This window comes from Triturus cristatus, chromosome 5_1 (assembly GCF_964204655.1).
Source record: "Triturus cristatus chromosome 5_1, aTriCri1.1, whole genome shotgun sequence".
Classification (NCBI taxonomy): Eukaryota; Metazoa; Chordata; class Amphibia; order Caudata; family Salamandridae; genus Triturus; species Triturus cristatus.
This window is the reverse complement of record NC_140587.1, coordinates 1,018,210,920-1,018,228,725: the sequence shown is the minus strand read 5'-3', so window position 1 is coordinate 1,018,228,725 and position 17,806 is coordinate 1,018,210,920. Positions and strand designations below refer to the sequence as shown.

The 17,806-nt window shown below is 52.2% G+C and overlaps 1 protein-coding gene across 1 annotated transcript in view; it reads left to right on the top strand.

Annotated features, from left to right (window-relative positions):
- Window positions 1-9,841, top strand: part of TRIO (trio Rho guanine nucleotide exchange factor) — a 4,621,980-nt gene extending 4,612,139 nt beyond the window's left edge. The window contains exon 57 of the mRNA XM_085606120.1: window positions 7,624-9,841. Coding sequence (XP_085462246.1) covers window positions 7,624-8,166 — 543 coding nt within the window. The 3' untranslated portion in view covers window positions 8,167-9,841. The remainder of the gene's footprint in view (window positions 1-7,623) is intronic.
- The last annotated feature ends 7,965 nt before the right edge of the window (window positions 9,842-17,806 follow it).

Sequence of the window (17,806 nt, the reverse complement as noted above, 5' to 3'; positions counted from 1 at the left end):
CCTTGGGCCTTTCGGCCCCGCGCCTGCAAACTTCCGCTTTTCGCCCCTTTCGTGGCCAAGGAAGGGGTGCCCCCACACGTCCGTCTAGCCACAGGCCGCAGAACCAACCTCAACGCGGACGTGGATTCCGCCGAGGCGGAGCAGGGGGACAGAGAACCGGTCAGCCCACATCTGCCCCAGCAGCATCTGCCTCAAAACCTTCCTAATCCGACCTTTCTAGCCCATTCCACGCCCTAGGGAGGCAAGTTTCGCCATCACCTGCTCCACTGGCGTACCATCACGGCGGACAGGTGGGTGCTGCAAATCGTCCGAAGGGGCTACTCCCTCCCCTTTGAGGGGACCCCTCCAGCCATGCCACCGCATGTCGGGGGATCACTTGCAACTTCTGCAGGAGGAAGTTACGGCCATCGAGCGCGTTCCTGGCCCAGAAGTAGGTCGGGGTTGTTATTACCACTACTTTCTGTTTCCCAAGAAGGGCAAAGGGGGCCTACGCCCTATCTTGGACCTCAGGAGCATCAACGCCTTCGTCCGGAAGGAGAAGTTCAAGATGCTCACCTTAGCTCAGGTTCTGGCTGCCCTAGACCCTGGAGACTGGATGGTAGCGTTGGACTTGCAGGATGCATGTTTCCACATCCCCGTCCTGCCGGTCCACCGGCGTTACCTGCGGTTCACGGTAGGCCACGAGCACTTTCAGTTTACCGTGCTCCCCTTCTGCCTCACCAGTGCCCCTCGGGTGTTTACGAAAGTGATGGTGGTGGTCGCAGCTCATCTGCGCAGATTAGGGGTTCCAGTCTTCCCCTATCTCGACGACTGGTTGTTGAAGGCGGGCTCGCCCCAGGCAGTCGTCTCCCACCTCCAGACTACGGCCGACCTCCTGCATTTGCTGGGGTTCTCCATCAACGTGCCGAAGTCACATCTGAGTCCCTCCCAGAAGCTCCTTTTCATCGGAGCTGTTCTGGACTCTATGCAGTTTCGGGTATATCCTCCGGAACAGCGGGTTTGGGATATTCAGTCTCTGATTCCGATCTTTCAGCCTTTATCCCGAGTTTCGGTCAGGTTGGTGCTGCGGCTGCTGGGTCTGATGGCCTCCTGCATCCTGCTGGTACCTCACGCCAGGTGGCGGATGCGGGCTCTGCAGTGGGACCTGAAGTTCCAGTGGGCTCAACATCGTGGCAACCTGTCCGACCACGTCCTGATCTCGGAGGGCACTGCAAGGCAGTTGCAGTGGTGGCTCAAGGACCGCGATTGGGTCAGTGGCAGATCACTCTCCCTACCCCAACCGGAGCATGTAGTGATGACGGATGCGTCCCTCCTGGGATGGGGAGGCCACATGGGAGAGGCGGAGATCAGAGGCCTCTGGCCTCCGGCGGAGTCCCGGCTCCATATCAACCTATTGGAGCTGCGGGCAATCCGGCTTGCACTGAAGGCATTCCTTCCCTCTGTTCGGGGAAGTGTAGTGCAGGCGTTTACGGACAACACCACCGCCATGTGGTATTGCAACAAACAGGGCGGGGTGTGGTCGTGGACCCTTTGCGCCTCTGGACATGGCTGGAACATCAGGGCATCACCCTGGTGGTTCAACACCTGGTGGGCTCTCTGAACGCCAGGGCGGACGAACTCAGCCGCTGCATGATGGATCTCGAATGGCGTCTGAACTCGGACGTGGCGCAAGGCCTCTTTCGGCAGTGGGGAGAGCCTTGGTTAGATCTATTCGCCACCGAAGAGAACGCGCAATGTCATCAGTTCTGCCTGTTAGAATTTCCAAGGCGGCACTCGCTCGGAGACGCTTTTCATCGTGAGTGGAGTTGCGGTCTATTGTACGCCTTTCCGCCTATACCACTTCTGCCCAGCGTGCTGAAGAAGATCAGGCGCGACCGGGTCCAAGTCATCCTTGTGGCTCCGGATTGGGCACGAAGATACTGGTATCCCGAGCTACTCAGTCTCTCAATCGATCTCCTGATTCGACTGCCTCTTCAGGAGGACCTTCTGTCGCAGCAGCAGGGGACGGTCCTCCACCCGAACCTGTCCAGCCTCCACCTCCATGCGTGGAGATTGAGCGGCGACAGTTGATGCCATTTGACTTGCCTCCTGAAGTCTGTGATGTCATTCTGGCAGCCAGGCGTCCCTCCACTAAAACGGTATACGCCTGCCGGTGGAACAAATTTGTGGCATGGTGCACAGCAAAGGCTGTTGATCCCCTTTCTGCCCCTCTTTCAGAAGTTCTCCTCTTTCTTCTTTCCCTGGCCCAGCAGGGCTCTGCTCTGGGCACCCTCAAGGGATATCTTTCAGCTTTTTCTGCTTTCTTACGGCTTCCTGATCAGCCTTCTCTTTTTAAGTCCCCTGTTGTTGCTAGATTCTTTAAAGGCATTACTCATATGTTTCCTCCTGTCCCTTTCGTAATGCCTCAGTGGGACTTGAACCCGGTGTTAACCTTTGTGATGTGCGATCCTTTTGAGCCACTTCATAATTGTCCTCTTTGTCTTCTGACTCTTAAGACTGCTTTCCTGGTTGCCATCACCTCTGCCAGACGGGTGAGTGAGCTCCAGGCTCTTTCTTCTAAGCCTCCTTTCCTCTCTGTCCATCCGAACATGGTTGTTCTCAGGACTCGTCCTTCCTTTCTCCCTAAGGTAGTAACTGCCTTTCACATCGGCCAGGAAGTTACATTTCCCACCTTCTTTCCGCCTCCGCATCCCTCGAAAGAGGAAGCGAGGCTCCACTGTCTGGACCCAAAACATGCGCTCTCCTTCTATCTGGACCGCACAAAACAGTTCCGGGTGGACAACCAACTCTTCGTTGGCTACGTGGGCGCTAAGAAGGGGCGGGCAGTGCACAAGCGGACCATCTCGCGGTGGGTCGTTTTGTGCATTAAGGCCTGTTATTCCTTGGCTAGGAAGGATCCTCCTGTGGGGCTGAGGGCCCATTCCACTTGGGCCACAGCGGCTACTACTGCCCTGGGACGGGGGGAGTACCTCTGCAGGACATTTGTCAGGCAGCAACGTAGGCCTCGCTGCACACGTTTGCCAAGCATTACTGCTTGGACAGCCAAGTCCGGAGAAACGGCTTCTTTGGCCGTTCCGTTCTCCAGGACTTCCTGGTGTGATCTTGGTTCGCAGACCCACCACCGGGGTTGGTATTGCTAGGGTATCTACTCTAAGGTAAGGAATCTAACTAACATGTTTCTTTCAGATGAACAAGTTGCTTACCTTCGGTAACGATATATCTGTAAGAAACATTAGTTAGATTCCTTACCGCCCCACGCATCCTCCCCGTTCTGCGAACTGACATCTAGAGTTAAGGTCATCCCTTTCAGGGCCCTAGATTCATGGCACCAGTGTCCGTTTCTTGCATGGCTCTGCATTCCGGGAGCGGAAAGCTATGTACAAGAACTGACGTCCGCGCTCGAGGGCGGAGTCTAAGTACTCCGACGACGTCATCCTGGCGATCACGACGACGGACGCCGAGCCGCAGATGACGCCTATCGACGCGCAAGGGTATTGCTGACGAAAAATCTATACCGTATCCAGCCTGGCGCCTGGGGATATTCTAATGTAAGGAATCTAACTAACTAATGTTTCTTACAGATATATCGTTACCGAAGGTAAGTAACTTGTTCATTAAGACACTCACTAACACATAACCATATCTCCTACTCGGAGATATAACACAATTCACACAATACTTTGCAAATAAAACAGGTAAGTAGCACAAATACATGATGGTCTCCAGGGGGAGAGCAAACCATATACTAAAATAGTGGAATGCGAACCACAACTCAAGACCAGAGTGGACTCAGAAGATGTAGACTCAAGGAACCACCCTGTGTGAGTATCTAGGAACCCCACGGAGGTTGTGTGCAGAGTGGCAACACAACCGCGTACTCAACTCAAGTCAATGGGTAAGTCGCAGTTGCAATATTAAAGAAAGACCCTTCCCAGCAGACCCTGAAGAAACCCCGTGGAAGACAGACGGTTGGAGAGTCACCCTACTGGTGGATACCCTAGAAACTAGGATACCGACACCAGGGAATCTGGGTGCAGAGGTGCGAAGTGCCCTCAGAAACAACTGTTTAACACAATAGAGGACTTCAGTAAGATGCCGCTGACAGAGAAGGTCAAAGTGTACGGTGGAACTCAAAGGTGGATTCAAGATGAGAAGTACCTGCAAGCAAAGGGGACAGAGTCTATGCCACTCAGGAGTGACCAGGAGGCACGGGAGACGAATGGCCACCGATGTCGGCATATACAGGAGAATTAACATTGACCTTGGAGCTGCAGCTGTGTGGACCAGGTTACGCTGATGAAGACCAGGAGCTGTTCACGAGCTGTCCCACACCGGCTGTCGAGAGCTGAGGGGTCGGTGCCCGTCTGGAGCACCAACAAGCACTGGCAACTGCAAACAGCGTGGTAGGCAAAAAAGGTGCAGTGTCAGGGCCAGCAAGGTCCAAGTGACTCACCACGAGCAGGGGAGTTGGAGTAGGCCCTGAGCAATCAGGGGAGTCCATGAGTCAAGAAGGGCCCTCAAGAGGGCCACGGGAGTCGCAAAAGGACCTCGAGCAGCTCACCAAAGATGCAGGTCCACGGTGCAAAGGATGCGGTGAGGATGAGGATTTTGGCTGCAGGAGATATTTGAGACTGGAGCTTCTTGGAGCCCGAAGATCTCTGGTGAAGAGTTAACAAGCCTTGGCAATGGCAAGTTGACGCAGTGCACAGGGGTTTGGTTCCTGCGGTCCAGACGAGGTATACTGGCCTCAAACTCGGTGAGAAGACAGTGCAGGCCTCAAGGAAATTGGAGACCCACCACCGTGTTGCTGAGCCTTTCGGAGTCTGTGGTAGCCCAGGATCAGAAGACTGGTCAGCTGTGTTGCGGTGCCTGCAGATGCAGGGAAGTGACTTCTTCACTTCAAGGGAGATTCCTTCAGGTGTCTTGGTTGTCCACAGGCCTTGGGAGGATCCTGTATGGAGCACAGGCACAGACGTAGCAGCAGCCTTGCAGAACAATAAGACCAGGAGCATCAGGAGTCTTCCCAGTTGCAGTCTTGGTGTCCAAGGTGAAGTCCAGCTAAATCCAGAGTACCCAGACGGACGAAGATGAAGTGGTTTCGGATCTGAATCTTGTCCCACAACGTATCTAGGGACCCACCCACAGGTAAGCCCTCGAGTACCGTAAGGAAAGAGTTGGGACGATTCAGGGGTACCTCCCAGATGAGGGGCTGGACAGTGGGGAGGATACTCCCATGTTCTTTGTCCAGTTTCGTTTCTGGTCAACCGCAGACCTAGCTGCCTGTCATTATCTGAAAGACTGGTACCGGGAGCACTGAGGAGCTTTACAGTGCATGAAATCATACCTCCCACACCGTTTACGGATTGGTGTATGATTCCAAATGTTTGATACCAAACATGACAGGGTTCATAACAGCCAGTTTAGAGATGGTCATCGCGTAATGACGCATGGCCACTCTATATGTTGTAATGGCTGATGCACTTACAACCCTGGAAAATGGACTCCGAACGTTGTAGGGGCTCCCTCACACTTAGAACCGAGCATTCTGCCTTCAGGATTTAAAGGCCTGGCTTAGGCGTGACTTATATGTTTTAAGTGCAGTGACTTCAGATATAAGGAAATGTATATCGGTTGTGAGTGATGCTAGCACCAGCTTACACAGGCTGCAATGGCAGGCCTGTGGTCACAGTTTGAGTGGTCTCTTATGTGTGGCATAATACGTGCTTAAGCCCATGAGAGATCCCTGATGTACGTATGCCATGGGTACCTGGGTACCATATACTAGGGACTTAGATGGATACACCAGTAGCCAATCTGGAGTGTACCTGAGTACTCACCATGTCCAATTTAGGGGAGAAAGCACAGAGGTTGGGGCCTGGTTAGCAGGATCTCAGCCAGACTAGTCAGAAACAGCATAACACCAGGCAAAACGTGGGGATAACCATGCAGCAGGATCCTATCTTCCTACAGTACCAAACATCTCGGGGTACAGTGAAGCCATCATGGAGCTGGGGACTACGCAATAACGGTTGTCCAGCACATTTACTTGTTATGGCTTCCCTGTTGACTGTGTCTAAGAATGGACTTCGACATTGTAAGGTCACATCTGCTCAGGCAGATATGTCCACACATGGGATATAGTGCACCCTGTCTTCGGCTGTAAGGTCTGTAGGCATGGGCTGTGTGCCATGTCGAATCTTCATTTTTTTCTGCATCAAAACGCGCTGCCTGATTTGGCGGTTAGCATGTCCGTAGTGAAGTTCTTCCTAGAGTGGCACAATTCGCTTCTGCCCTAGTGGACCTTTCTGTCCCAATGCCCTAGGTACCAGGGGCACCATTTACTAGGGACTTACAGGGAGGCTGAAGTCATGTCAAAAGTGGAACAATGGTACCATTTTGGGAAGGAGCCCTGGCACTGGAGACCTGGTTGGCAGGGACCCAGTGCACTTCCTGTCAAAATCACATCATGTAACAGACACAAAGTGGGGGCGACTATGTCTAAAAGGGGACCTTTCCTACCATCATTCTCTGTATTGAAATCTCCTGCGCATTGGATAAGAAGCAACCCACTGAGGGATTGCGTGCTCATTCCTCCAGAGCTAAAGCTTCCACCACTGCGTTAGCATGCGGAGTTCCAGTCCTGGGCATCTGCAAGGCAGCAACGTCTACTCCTGGACAGTCTGATCCTTAGGGATGGGCATTTTGCCTGTTAGATCCTGCAGGACTTCCTTGTGCAAATTGATCTGCTGACTCACCTCCAGGGAGGGATTGCTTAGGAATATGTAGTGAGAAGTCTCTATCATATGAACTAGTTATTTACCTTTGGTAACGCCTTATCTGGTAAAGACAATCTAGTTGCAGATTCCTTACCGATCCACCCATCCTCCCCGTTCTATGAACAGGTTTATAAGGACAGGGTTGTTCCCCTTTCAGGGCCCAAGTTTTACACTCAAGTGTTCAGTGGCTCCACGCTCCTGGTGTGAAAAGTTTAAAAAACGAAACTGATGTTAGAGCACTGGGGTGGCGCCTATAAAGGCACCATGCACGTCACTTCCAGCCTGGGCAACGCTACGTGGAGCCGAAAGACGCCATCTACCAGCGCGCATGCATACTGCTCATGAAACAGTTCTGGAATCAGTCCGACGCCTGGGATTAATTCTAGGGTAAGGAATCTGTGTCTAGATAGTGTCTAAGAGATAAGGCATCACTGAGCGTAAGTAACTTATTCTTTAGTACATGTATTTAATTTACCATAGGTGTAATTGATATAATTCAGTGCATTTATCATTCTGCTGGGTATCTCATTTGTTTTGCTACATCGTATATTGATTCTGCCAAGCACCATATTGGTTTTGAAGTATGTTATACTTGTTCTGGTGTTTGAAGTATGTTATACTCATTCTGGTGTATATAATATTACTTTTGCTGTGTTTCATGCATTTCAGGGGTTGTCGTTTGAGTTGTGTTTTTGACATCAATGGCTTCTCATACTAATTCATTTTAAAGCTATCAATTCTTGTACAACACTATTCTATGAGGGTTTGTTTTTAGTATTAACTTTTATTTTATTCAAGTGTACAGGACTGGTTACATATATCAGTTTAATGTTCTTTTATTTTGTAGCCTGAAAATATTCTTGTGGCTCTCATTGAATCTAAGCCAGTTGTGAAGCTGTCTGACTTTGGTGATGCTGTTCAGCTGAATACCACGTACTACATTCACGAGTTGCTTGGGAGCCCAGAATTTGCAGCACCAGAAATAATACTCGGAAATCCTGTCTCTCTCAATTCAGACATTTGGAGCATTGGCATAATCACATATGTACTTCTCAGCGGTGTGTCGCCTTTCCTGGATGAAAGTGTGGAAGAGACCTGTCTGAACATTTGCCGCCTAGACTACAGTTTCCCTGAGGAATACTTTAAAGGAGTCAGCCAAAAGGCCAAAGAATTTGTTTGTTTTTTACTACAGGAGGACGCCTCTGAGCGACCTTCTGCTGCACTGTGTCTCCAAGCACAATGGCTGCAGCCAGGAAACAGCAGCAGCCTTGGCACCATCGATGTTTTAAGATTGATATCATTCATTGAGCGGAGAAAACACCAGAATGATGTTCGACCAGTTAGTAGCATTAAAAACTTACTGCAGAGCAGACTTTTGACCAGAGTTTGATCTTGTGAAGAAATTATCTCATTCTCCTTCACCTGCCTCACAGATTGGAGATGGAAATCCCTTCCAATCGAACTGTTCAAGAGAAAATACTAACAGCCAATCTGCTGGTAGAATGTGTTAATGATAGCGGATTCTATGTCACCCTGTAAATTGCAATTTCTGGGATTGACAAATCCAAACCTGCTGGAAAACGGGTGGAGATTTATAACACTGAACCCTGCTGGAAAAGGCAGGCCAAAGGTTTTCTGCTTCACAGTATTTTATTCAGATTTCTGAAGTGAAAAAAATATTTTTTAAAACAAAAAAACAGTTTTGCTAAATAAACATTAAACGTACTGTTTTGATGATAAATTTAAGAAAATAAATATGACTGTAAAATCATCTGTATTAAACAGTAAGGGAAGCCTTTTCTTGAACACATTCAGATAAACAATTATTTCCCTTCAAGATAACACTACTGTTCCAAATTCATATTTTTGCTTGCAGATCTTGTTCTCTTGTATTTATCTCATGTACCAAAAAACTGCACTGAAGCCCAGGCTTATGTAACTACATTCAAAGTCAACTTGTACATACATAATAATATATAGGTCTGACTTATAAATAGACGTTGTCCCTGTTATCAATCTATAACCCCTCTTTCAAATGTTTTTTTAAACAATCATGGTGATCCTCATTGAGGTGGAAGTTGTGGAGCATTCATTTTGAATGTTGTCCCGCTTGTTGCGGCTAAAATCCAAGCTGTGTAGTCTGAGGTAAATGTGCTCGTAATTATTTGTTTTTATATCTGATCAAATGCAGTATAGTAACTACAATTTTATGCAACTATTAATGAAAACCTATGGTGTAACTTATTATAATGCAAACAGCACATTATTAGTACTCCAAGTTTTCTAGTTTTGTTAACTGAGCCTGTTACCTTGTTATTCATATTGTTATTGTCATATAATGAAACAAGTTTACATCTGGGAGGTTAGCTTAAGGCATTTGCTACAACAAACTCTTTTCTGAAATCCTATCATTGACAGAAACTGGAGTGATTTTCATTCATCTATATATTATTAGAAATGCCATTTCTTGTTATTTTGAGTACCACTGTTATAATTATTTAAAATAGCCAAAATGTTTACTCCTAAATTGATGATCGCATTGGAGACTATTTGTGTGTGTTAGCTTCTATTTAACGGTATGGGTCTATTTCACAAAGGAGTGCCCTTTAAAGCAGCTCTGCAACACAATACCTAGCACTTGTTACTGCTGTGACTCGTGTAACTGATTCGTGTATAAAACTTGGGCCATGTTCCTAGTAATTATTTTATTAGAACATAAATATTTAAGGAAGCTTTTAAATGCCACAGTTTTACTTAAATCATAGCATCAAAGACGAATAAAATGAGACCTGCTTAGGTTTCATGTTTTCCATATGCGTTTTATTTATTTTTGTTTTTGTAAAGTGTACAGAAACTTTTTAAAAGGCAGATAGGAGATAAAACTGGATTGTGTATTTGTACGAACCTCATAACTTTTGGTTGTAATATTATGTTTTTCTTTTTTTATGTTTACATTTTATTTTGCATGTATATTTTTTGTACAGATATTTGTGTTTACACAATATGTGATATAAATATTTTATTTTGACATTGTTTATTTAAAAAAAATAAAACATTTTACATGATGTGTGCCTGAATTTCTTGTTTTGAAATCTTAAATGGGAGTTGGTAAATACAATTCCCACTTACATAGGAAAACACTATATCTGATAGAGATATCTGAAAGAAACACGTTAGTTAGATTCCTCACCTTAGAATATCCCCAGGCGTCAGACTGGATCCGGAAGATTTTTTGTCAGCAATACCCCTTGCGCGTCGCTAGGCGTCGTCTGCGGCTCCGCGTCCGTCGTCGGCGTCGTGCGCCGGAATGACGTCGTCGGAGTACTTAGACGCCGCCCTCGCGCGCTGACGTCAGTTCTTCTTTTTTCCGCGCCAGTAAGCGCAGATCCGGGAGAGCTACCCCTTTAGCCAATTTTTGACTAACTTTTTGATCCTTTTTGATCCTGTCTCGACTCCGGTGCCGGTAGGATGCCTGGTTTCAAAGCCTGTACGGACTGTAGCCGCTTGATGTCGGTTACGGACCATCACCGCCGGTGCCTTTATTGCTTGGGCCTCGATCACGACGTGGCGTCGTGCTCGGACTGCAAGGCCCTGACCTCGAAGGCTAGACGGGAGCGGTCCCGTAAGCTTCTCGAGATTCGCCACTCGGCTCCGCGCGCCTCTCGATCCCGGTCCAGGAGGAGGTCCAAGGATCGGTCGCGGAGCCGCAGCCGACGTCACCATCGGTCGTCGGGATCCAAGTCTTCGGGTAAGTCGAAGCATTCCAAGAAGTCCAAGAGGCGACACCGCTCTTCGGACTCCCCTCGCCGGTCGCGCGACTCGGCCGAGGGTCAGGGTGGTTCCACCCCCGCGGCTCCGGCGGAGCCGCAGGCGCCGCGCACGTCCCCATACCCTCCGGTCCCTGGGACTGACGCGACGCCGGCGGAAGTCAGTGCCTTCCTCTCGGCCATGAGGAAGCTGGCTCCGCCGTCGGCGCCCGCTGGTGCGCCTTCGGGCCCCGCGGACCCGACTGGGCTGCCTTGCCTGCCGGTGGCTCCGGCCCCGGCGCCGTTGACGGCTCCGGCCTCGACGCCGCAAGCGCCCGTGGGACCCGTTCTCGAGTCCCCGTCGACGCCGGTCAACCTCGTCACGCCTCCTCCGCCGGCGTCGACACCGGTACCACCCCCGACGCCGACGTCGACTCCGTTTGACGTCGGGCCCCGGTTCAGTCCCACTCCGGGCCCGGCACCGGTACGGCGTCGATGGACGCCGCGATCGGCGCCACTAGAGACACATTTTGTCTACCGCCCGGCTCCGTTACTTTCTCCTCTACACCAGGAGTCGGATGATGGGGACAACTGGGAGGGATCCGAGGATCCTATGGCCGTCTCAGGCCCAACTGTCCCAGGACTGGGCAGATGAACTGGGGGAGGCCAGTGGCCTGGATACCTCGCCAGACACTGGATTCATCTCTCCTCCGACTGTGGCTTCGGAGGAGGGTGCTGCTTTCTCTGTGGTGCTGCGCAAGGCGGCCGCAGCCCTTGGGCTCGAGCTACCTGCCGTGGCTGTGAGGACGAACGTCCTCACTGAGGTGCTTCAGTCTGCAGCAAGCTCCACTGAGCCTCTGCTGCCATTCAATGAGGCCCTCACTGACGTTCTACAGGGCACCTGGTCCAAGCCCTCCACAGTTCCTCCTGTGGACAGGAACGTCGCCAGGCGCCACCGCCCTGCTCCGGGCGACCCCAGTTTTCTGTCCCAACACCCTACCCCTGAGAGCCTGGTTATCCAGGCCTCCACCTCCCAATCCTCTTTCCCGACCGCCCCGCCGGACCGGGATTCCAAGAGACTAGAGTAGTTTGGCAAGAAGCTGTTCTCCTCCCTTAGTTTGGGCCTGCGGTCTTTGAACACCGCTTGTCTCTTGGACCGTTATTCCCACTCTCTGTGGGATGCGGTGGAGGACGCGCTGCCCCTGTGTCCGGAGGAGGTCCGGACACGACTTACCCAGGCTCTGGCCGATGGGAGGGATGCCGCGCGACATGCTATACGATGTGGGCTTGACACCACGGACTCGCTGGGTAGGGCGATTTCTACCTCAGTGGCGCTTAGACGTCACGCCTGGCTGCGGTCCACGTCATTTTCGGGCGATGTCCAGAGCTCTCTCATGGATATGCCCTTTGATGGCACTCGCCTTTTTGGCGAGAAAGCGGACAGTGCGCTGAATCGCTTTAAGGACTCCCGGGCTACGGCCAAGTCCTTGGGCCTCTCGGCCCCGCGGTCGCAAACTTCCGCCTTTCGCCCCTTTCGTGGCCAAGGAAGGGGTGCCTCCTCACGTGCGCCTAGCCACCAGCCGCAGAATCAACCTGCGCGCGGACGTGGTTTCCGCCGAGGCGGTTCTGGAGGACGACGAGGTCAGCCCACATCCACCCCGGCAGCATCCGCCTCAAAGCCTTCCTAGTCCGAGCTTTCAGGCCCATTCCACGCCAGTGGGCGGCAGAGTTCGCCATCACCTGCTCCACTGGCGGTCCATCACATCGGACAGGTGGGTGCTGCAAATCGTCCGAAGGGGCTACTCCCTCCCCTTCGAGACGACCCCTCCAGCCATGCCACCGCAGCACCACCGTATCTCGGGGGATCATTTGAATCTTCTCCACGAGGAAGTTTCGGCCCTCTTGGCCAAGGGGGCCGTCGAGCGCGTTCCAAGCCCAGAAGTAGGTCGTGGTTGTTATTCCCACTACTTTCTGGTTCCCAAGAAGGGCAAAGGGGGCCTACGCCCTATCTTGGACCTCCGGAACGTCAATACCTTCCTCCGGAAGGAAAGGTTCAAGATGTTAACTTTGGCTCAGGTTCTAGCTGCCCTAGACCCCGGAGACTGGATGGTAGCATTGGACTTGCAGGACGCATATTTCCACATCCCTGTCCTGCCGGCCCACCGGCGTTACCTGCGGTTCACGGTGGGCCCAGAGCACTTTCAGTTTACCGTGCTCCCCTTCGGCCTCACCAGTGCCCCTCGGGTGTTCACGAAAGTGATGGCGGTGGTCGCAGCTCATCTGCGCAGATCAGGGGTTCCAGTCTTCCCCTATCTCGACGACTGGTTGTTGAAGGCGGGCTCGCCCCAGGCAGTCGTCTCCCACCTCCAGACTACGGCGGATCTCCTGCATTTGCTGGGATTTTCCATCAACGTGCCGAAGTCACACCTGAGCCCCTCACAAAAGCTCCTCTTCATCGGAGCGGTTCTCGATTCGGCGCAGTTCCTGGTCCATCCACCGGAACAGCGGGTCCGGGATATACAGGCCCTGATTCCCATCTTTCGGCCTCTATCCTGGGTCTCGGTCAGGCTAGTGTTGCGGCTTCTGGGGCTGATGGCCTCCTGCATCCTACTAGTGCATCACGCCAGACGGCGCATGCGGGATCTGCAGTGGGACCTGAAGTTTCAGTGGGCCCAGCATCACGGCAACCTGTCCGACCATGTCTTGATCTCGGAGGGCACTGCACAGCAGTTGCAGTGGTGGCTCACGGACCGCGATTGGGTCAAGGGCAAGAGCCTCTCCCTTCCCCAACCGGAGCATGTCGTCGTGACGGATGCGTCCCTCCTGGGATGGGGTGGCCATATGGGAGAGGCGGAGATCAGAGGCCTCTGGTCTCCGGCGGAGTCTCGTCTCCACATCAACTTGTTGGAGTTGAGAGCGATCCGACTTGCACTGAAAGCCTTCCTTCCCTCTGTCAGGGGCAGTGTCGTGCAGGTGTTCACGGACAACACCACCGCCATGTGGTATTGCAACAAACAGGGCGGGGTGGGGTCGTGGACCCTTTGTCAGGAGGCTCTGCGCCTCTGGACGTGGCTGGAACACCAGGGCGTCACCCTAGTGGTTCAACATCTGGCGGGCTCTCTGAACGCCAGAGCAGACGAACTCAGCCGCCGGTGCATGATGGATCACGAATGGCGTCTGAACTCCGAAGTGGCGCAAGGTCTCTTTCAGCAGTGGGGAGAGCCTTGGTTAGATCTATTCGCCACCGAAGAGAACGCGCAATGTCAGCAGTTCTGCGCGTTGGAATTTCCAAGGCGGCACTCGTTCGGCGACGCTTTTCGTCACGAGTGGAGTTGCGGTCTGTTGTACGCCTTTCCGCCTATACCACTTCTGCCCAGAGTGCTGAAGAAGATCAGGCACGACCGGGCCCAAGTTATCTTGGTGGCTCCGGATTGGGCACGAAGGTACTGGTATCCCGAGCTACTCAGTATGCTGACCGATCCTCCGATACGTCTGCCCCTTCGGGAGGATCTTCTGTCGCAGCAGCAGGGGACGGTCCTCCACCCGAACCTGTCCAGCCTCCACCTCCATGCGTGGAGATTGAGCGGCGGCAGTTGATGCCATTTGACTTGCCTCCTGAAGTCTGTGATATCATTCTGGCAGCCAGGCGTCCCTCCACAAAGACGGTATACGCCTGCCGGTGGAACAAATTTGTGGCATGGTGCACAGCAAAGGCTGTGGATCCCCTTTCCGCCCCTCTTTCTGAGGTTCTCCTCTTTCTTCCTACTTTGGCCCGGCAGGGCTCTGCCCTGGGCACTCTGAAAGGTTATCTTGCTGCCATCTCTGCCTTCTTGCGGCTTCCTGATCAGCCTTCTCTTTTCAAGTCCCCTGTAGTTACACGCTTTCTAAAAGGCATTACTCACACGTTCCCTCCTGTCCCTTTTGTAATGCCTCAGTGGGACTTGAATCTTGTCTTGACATTCCTGATGTGCGCTCCCTTCGAGCCTCTTCACAATTGTCCTCTTCGTCTTCTGACTCTTAAGACTGCTTTTCTGGTAGCCATCACCTCGGCTAGACGGGTGAGTGAGCTCCAGGCTTTATCTTCAAAGCCTCCTTTTCTGTCTGTTCATCCGGACAAGGTTGTCCTTCGGCCTCGTCCCTCCTTTCTTCCGAAAGTGGTGACTCCATTTCATCTTGGGCAGTCTGTCACCTTGCCCACCTTCTTTCCGCCTCCGCATCCTTCCAAAGAGGAAGAGAGGCTCCACCGTCTGGACCCAAAACGTGCGCTCTCCTTTTATCTGGACCGCACAAAGCAGTTCCGGGTGGACGACCAACTTTTCGTTGGATACGTGGGTGCTAAGAAGGGGAAAGCGGTGCACAAACGGACCATCTCTCGGTGGGTCGTTTTGTGCATCAAAATGTGTTACTCCTTGGCAAAAAAGGACCCTCCTGTTGGGCTGCGTGCCCACTCCACTCGGGCCACAGTGGCTACTACTGCTTTGGGACGGGGTGTCCCTTTGCAGGACATCTGTCAGGCGGCGACGTGGGCTTCGCTACACACGTTTGCCAGGCATTATTGCCTTGACAGCCAAGTCCGGAGGGATGGCTTCTTTGGCCGTTCTGTCCTCCAGGACTTTCTGGTGTGATCTTGGTTCGCAGACCCACCACCAGGGATGGTATTGCTTGGGTATCTATTCTAAGGTGAGGAATCTAACTAACGTGTTTCTTTCAGATGAACAAGTTACTTACCTTCGGTAACGATGTATCTGTAAGAAACATTAGTTAGTTAGATTCCTCACCGACCCACCCATCCTCCCCATTCTGCGAACTGACATCTAGGGTTAAGGTTATCCTTTTCAGGCCCCTAGATTTTATTTTTGGCACCAGTGTCGGTCTTTGCATGGCTCTGCGTTCCTGGCGCGGAAAGCTATGTACAAGAACTGACGTCAGCGCGCAAGGGCGGCGTCTAAGTACTCTGACGACGTCATTCCGGCGCACGACGCCGACGACGGACGCGGAGCCGCAGACGACGCCTAGCGATGCGCAAGGGGTATTGCTGACGAAAAATCTTCCGGATCCAGTCTGACGCCTGGGGATATTCTAAGGTGAGGAATCTAACTAACTAATGTTTCTTACAGATACATCGTTACCGAAGGTAAGTAACTTGTTCTTCTAGCTGCAGATTCCTTACCTTTGAATTTCTCAGGCCTCATGCTGGATGTGGTAACTTTTGCTCGAGCAATACCACTTATGCGTGCCGTTGGGTGGCTCCATTCGGCTCCTCCTGAAGTTGGCAATGCGTATGACGTCGCGGTCACCTATATAGGCACCACGCAGGTGTGCGGACATCAGTTCTTTTCTTTCCACACCACTTAAGCTCCGATCCGTGAAGAGGTACCTCTCTTGCTTTTTGACAGGCCTTTTTTCGACTTTGTCGAATTAAAAAAAAAAAATCCATTATTGTGAGGATGGCTTCGAGGAAGACAGGGTTTAAACCATGCGGTGCCTGTCACCACATGATGTCAGTTACCGACCCCCATCTCATCTGTCTGGTGTCTTGAGCGCGACCATGATTTGGAAGTCATGCTCGGACTGTCGGGCTATGGGTTCAAAGGCCTTGTGTTATGAAGCTCCTTGCAGTCAACACCATCTAGCAAGACTCCGTGGAGTTCCTGGTCCAGATCGAAGAAGAGGAGTTCGCAGGACCGCTCCCGGAGCCCCAAGTCCTCTTCGTCGCACTTGAGGTCATCGGAACACTCGGGGAAGAGGCACAAAAAGAAGAAGTCCAAGAAGACTTCATCTTTGCCTCAACTGTTGTCTAACGACGAACCAGGTAAGAAGCACTGACGCTCTAGGATCGGTTCAGCGGAGCGTTTTCAATAAGTATTTATTGAACCAACATCGTTCTAGTCTAAAATATGTGTGCTGCAACAACCATTAGACAGAAACAGATATAGACGATAAGCACCAACAGAGTAAATGCAAGGTAGAATTCTACCATGGTGCTAAAGCAGTGAATATATGCAGGCATATAGATGCATGGCAGTAAGCAGGAGTACTCCTAAGATGCAAACCTTAACTAGATGTACCTAAGTGTACCTTGCACGTATGTAAGTATATAGCCAAATATCCCCCTAGGGAAGAGCCAACCCCATTACCTGATGTGAGAGAGCGAAGGGCCCCGTCTTGGTCTCGAGTTGGACACCCTGCAAGGGATGTCAACCCACTGCATGCTAGAATGTCTGCGTTCAGGGACTTCAGCGTCTTGTGTCACCATAGAAGCTTTTTATCCCCTGGCTTGCCCAGTGAAGGTGGTATCCTCAGGGGTTCAACCTTGATGTGACATGGTACTGTTGGCATGTCGGGCAAGGATGACGATTGTGGTGAACCTTATACAGAGTTATTATGCAGAAGATGGTAATCCTGCTGTGATACTGAGAATCCCCATGCATAATAAATCTGAAAGAAACACGTTAGTTAGATTCCTCACCTTAGAATATCCCCAGGCGTCAGGCTGGATCCGGAAAGATTTTTCGTCAGCAATACCCCTTGCGCGTCGCTAGGCGTCGTCTCCGTGACCGTCGTCAGCGTCGTGCGTCGGAATGACGTTGTCGGAGTACTTAGACGCTGCCTCCGCGCGCTGACGTCAGTTCTTCTTTTTTCCGCGCCAGACAGCGCCGGTAGGATGCCTGGTTTTAAGGCCTGTGACTCCTGTCATCGACTGATGTCGGTGACAGACCACCATCGCCGGTGCCTTTACTGCCTGGGGCCCGACCACGATGCGGAGTCGTGCCTCAACTGTCAGGCATTGACCTCGAAGGCTAGGCGGGAGTGGTCCCGTAAGCTTCTCGAGCTTCGGCACTCGGCTCCGTGCCGTTCACGGTCCCGGTCCAGGAGGAGGTCCAAGGACCGGTCGCAGAGCCGCAGTCACCATCATCGCTTGTCGGGCTCGAAGTCTTTGGGTAAGTCGAAGCACTCGAAGAAGTCCAAGAGGCGACACCGCTCTTCGGACTCCCCTCGCCGGTCGCGCGACTCGGTCGAGGGTCAGGGTGGTCCCACCCCCGCGGCTCCGTCGGAGACGCAGGAGCCGCGTCCGTCTCCATACCTGCCGGTCCCTGGGACTGACACGACTCCGGCAGAGATCAGCGCCTTCCTCTCGGCAATGAGGGGCCTGGGTCCGCCGTCGACTCCTCCCGGCGCGCCTTCAGGCCCCGCGGGCTCGACTGGGCGACCTCGCGAACCAGCGGCTCCGGCCCCGGCGCCGTCAACGACTTCGGTCCCGACGCTGCAGGTCCCGGAGGGATC